Source organism: Xenopus laevis, chromosome 8L (assembly GCF_017654675.1).
Source record: "Xenopus laevis strain J_2021 chromosome 8L, Xenopus_laevis_v10.1, whole genome shotgun sequence".
NCBI lineage: Eukaryota > Metazoa > Chordata > Amphibia > Anura > Pipidae > Xenopus > Xenopus laevis.
Window position 1 is genome coordinate 116,143,974 of NC_054385.1, and position 2,640 is coordinate 116,146,613.

General features: G+C 33.1%; 1 protein-coding gene across 1 annotated transcript; it reads right to left on the reverse strand.

Moving 5' to 3' along the window:
- Positions 1 to 1,553: 1,553 nt before the first annotated feature.
- Positions 1,554 to 2,399, reverse strand: LOC121396908 (olfactory receptor 493-like). Its single transcript, XM_041572537.1, has one exon. It carries the CDS (start codon positions 2,397 to 2,399, stop codon positions 1,554 to 1,556), a length of 846 nt encoding a protein of 281 aa, XP_041428471.1.
- Positions 2,400 to 2,640: the final 241 nt, after the last annotated feature.

The window sequence follows — 2,640 nt, forward strand, 5'->3', positions numbered from 1 at the left end:
CTGTTTGAAAAATCTCAACAAACAATTATTTTGAGTTGCAATAATGTCTAAGTTGCAGAAATATTAAGTTCTTCGCAATGGGTGGTCCTGATCCCTGACAATAACCAATCCCAACTAAGAGTGAGCCATAATAAGTATAATCAGTGGATATTAATGTATTCCACACCATTATTACAAGGTTGATCTCTTAACATTTAAATTTGCTTTATTTACACTATTTATGGCTTTATAGTTTTAAACAACTCAAATTATTTTTCAAATTCAATTTTTTTTGAACGTATCAATCATAAAAATCTAAAAATGTTCTAGCTTAAAGCTGGGAAGCTGATTTGGAAGTCAATAAGGGTTATATTTTTAAAATTTAAGATTTTTTAAAGTTCTCAAAATAATTAGCTGAAAATGAATAGATCAATCTAGCTTTCTTGAATGTTATAATGCAGCCATTAGGTTTTTGTACTTTTGGAAATATGCTGGTGATTTAGAAAAAAAAGTCTTCAAGTTGATTTTTTTTTTTTGTTTTTCAAATTTGACAATTTGAACTTTAAAAAATGGGCCTCACCTAAAACGCAAACCCTCAGCAGCAGACTAAATGATCTATCTCTTAATACAGGAATAAGATATGTTGAGTATTCTATTGAATATTGAAAGTTGAATATTTTAAAATAAATTCCTTTCTCTGTGTAATAATAAAACAGTACCTTGTACTTGATTCAAACTAAATTACATGAATCTATAATGGTGGCAAAACAATTCAATAGCTACAGGTCCCAAGAATATCAGATAGTACTGTAGATATCTTAACTGGTCATAATTGGTTATGTGGACACCAACAAGATTTCATTACACCGTATTTTTATGACCCAGAGAAATCATGGATTATTTGCTCTTTGTGGAATCTAGCCACTGGATCCAGGTTTTAAAAATTTTGCTTCCTAAGCTTAACCTCATATACTATTAAAATAATATTTCTATGTATCAAACATTGCTCCATTGTATGTGAAGCACAAGTAATAAAATCCCTATATGCAAAGGTGGATCAAATCCAGAAAATGCAAAAATATATGCTAATACCTTTGTCTATTATTTCAGTATATGGATTTCGGTGTGTGAATCGATTAAGTCATGCATGGCTTGCTTTTCTGGAAAAAAAACCTGAAAATGTTCATAAATACATTCAGTGAACAATTTTCAATATTTGATGTTGCTTTAATTTAAAGTCCTATTTCCTTCTGCAACATAAAACTTCCCTGTTATTTCATCTTAATTAAATGGGTTATATCAACCAAAAATATAGGGGAAGGGATTCATTATTTTAACATTTAGCCAAGAAGTAAACTAGATAATGTTTATATCTCCATCAACACCCTTAATGCAATTAAACAGCCTAATTGATGCATGAAATGCCTAGATTTTGCCTTATTATGACAGGGAGAAGGAAGGAATCTTTAAGCACCAAAATCAAAAGAAGAAATGAAGCAAAATGATGCACAATATAATGAAACAACCATTCAGGGTTAGTTTTATACAAGACTTTATTTTGTATCTAGTTAGTATTAAAATGATCCCTGGAAAAGTTTTAACCTCCTTGATTTGATGAGAGCTCTTTTTACATCCTTGTTTCTAAAGGTATAAATAAAGGGATTCAAAAGAGGGGTAAAGACAGTATATATAAGGGAAAGGAACTTGTCATAATCTGAACCCTTTGGTGCCGCATACACTGTACCAGCCGTTATATAAAACACACCTGCTACAGTGAGATGAGAAGAGCAGGTGGAGAAGGCTTTCTGTTTAGATTCAATACTGTTAAGCTTAGAAATGATGACAATGATATGGATGTAGAATCCAACAGTTGTGATGAATGGGAACCCAACAGAAAATAAAGCCCCAGAGCTAGTAACCACTTTAGTGATGAAGGGATCAGAACAAGCCAAGGACTGTAGAGGAGCCAAATCACAATAGAAATGGTTGACTTCATTAGGGCCACAGTATTCCAATTTTGCTGTAAAAATGAAAGGAATAGATAGAATGACAGTTCCAACAATCAGGGGTAGAACAGCAAGTTGTATGCACAAGGTCTGGGTCATGATAGAAGAATATTGCAGAGGGCTGCTAATAGCCAGGTTTCGGTCAAAAGCCATGACTGCAAGTAGGTAACATACTGATGTTCCCAGTGAATCCGCGGCAAACAGTTGCGTGAAGCAGCCAATGAAAGATATTCTGTACTTAGCAGCTATGAGGTTAGCTAAAAGATTAGGAATAATGCAAGACACAGACATCATTTCTGTTGCAGCTAATGTGCTAATAAAAAAATACATTGGGGTATGAAGGGAAGGTTCCACCCTTACTAGACAAATTATAGCCAAGTTCCCAGAGACACATGTAATGTAGATAAGCAACATGACGAAGAATAAGGGAATCTGGAGTTGGTATAAATCTGAAAAAGCCAATAGAATAAACTCTTCCACAGATGTCTTATTGACTTTATCCATCAGGTTTGAAGTGGCTACCTGTAAAAGGAAAAAAGAAGTAGATATATGAATCCTATATTTCATTTTTTTCCTTTAAACCACAAGTGAGACCTTTTTTTTTAATTAATATTGACACTGATGGTCATGGAAATGGGGACCTTTCCCAATTTAA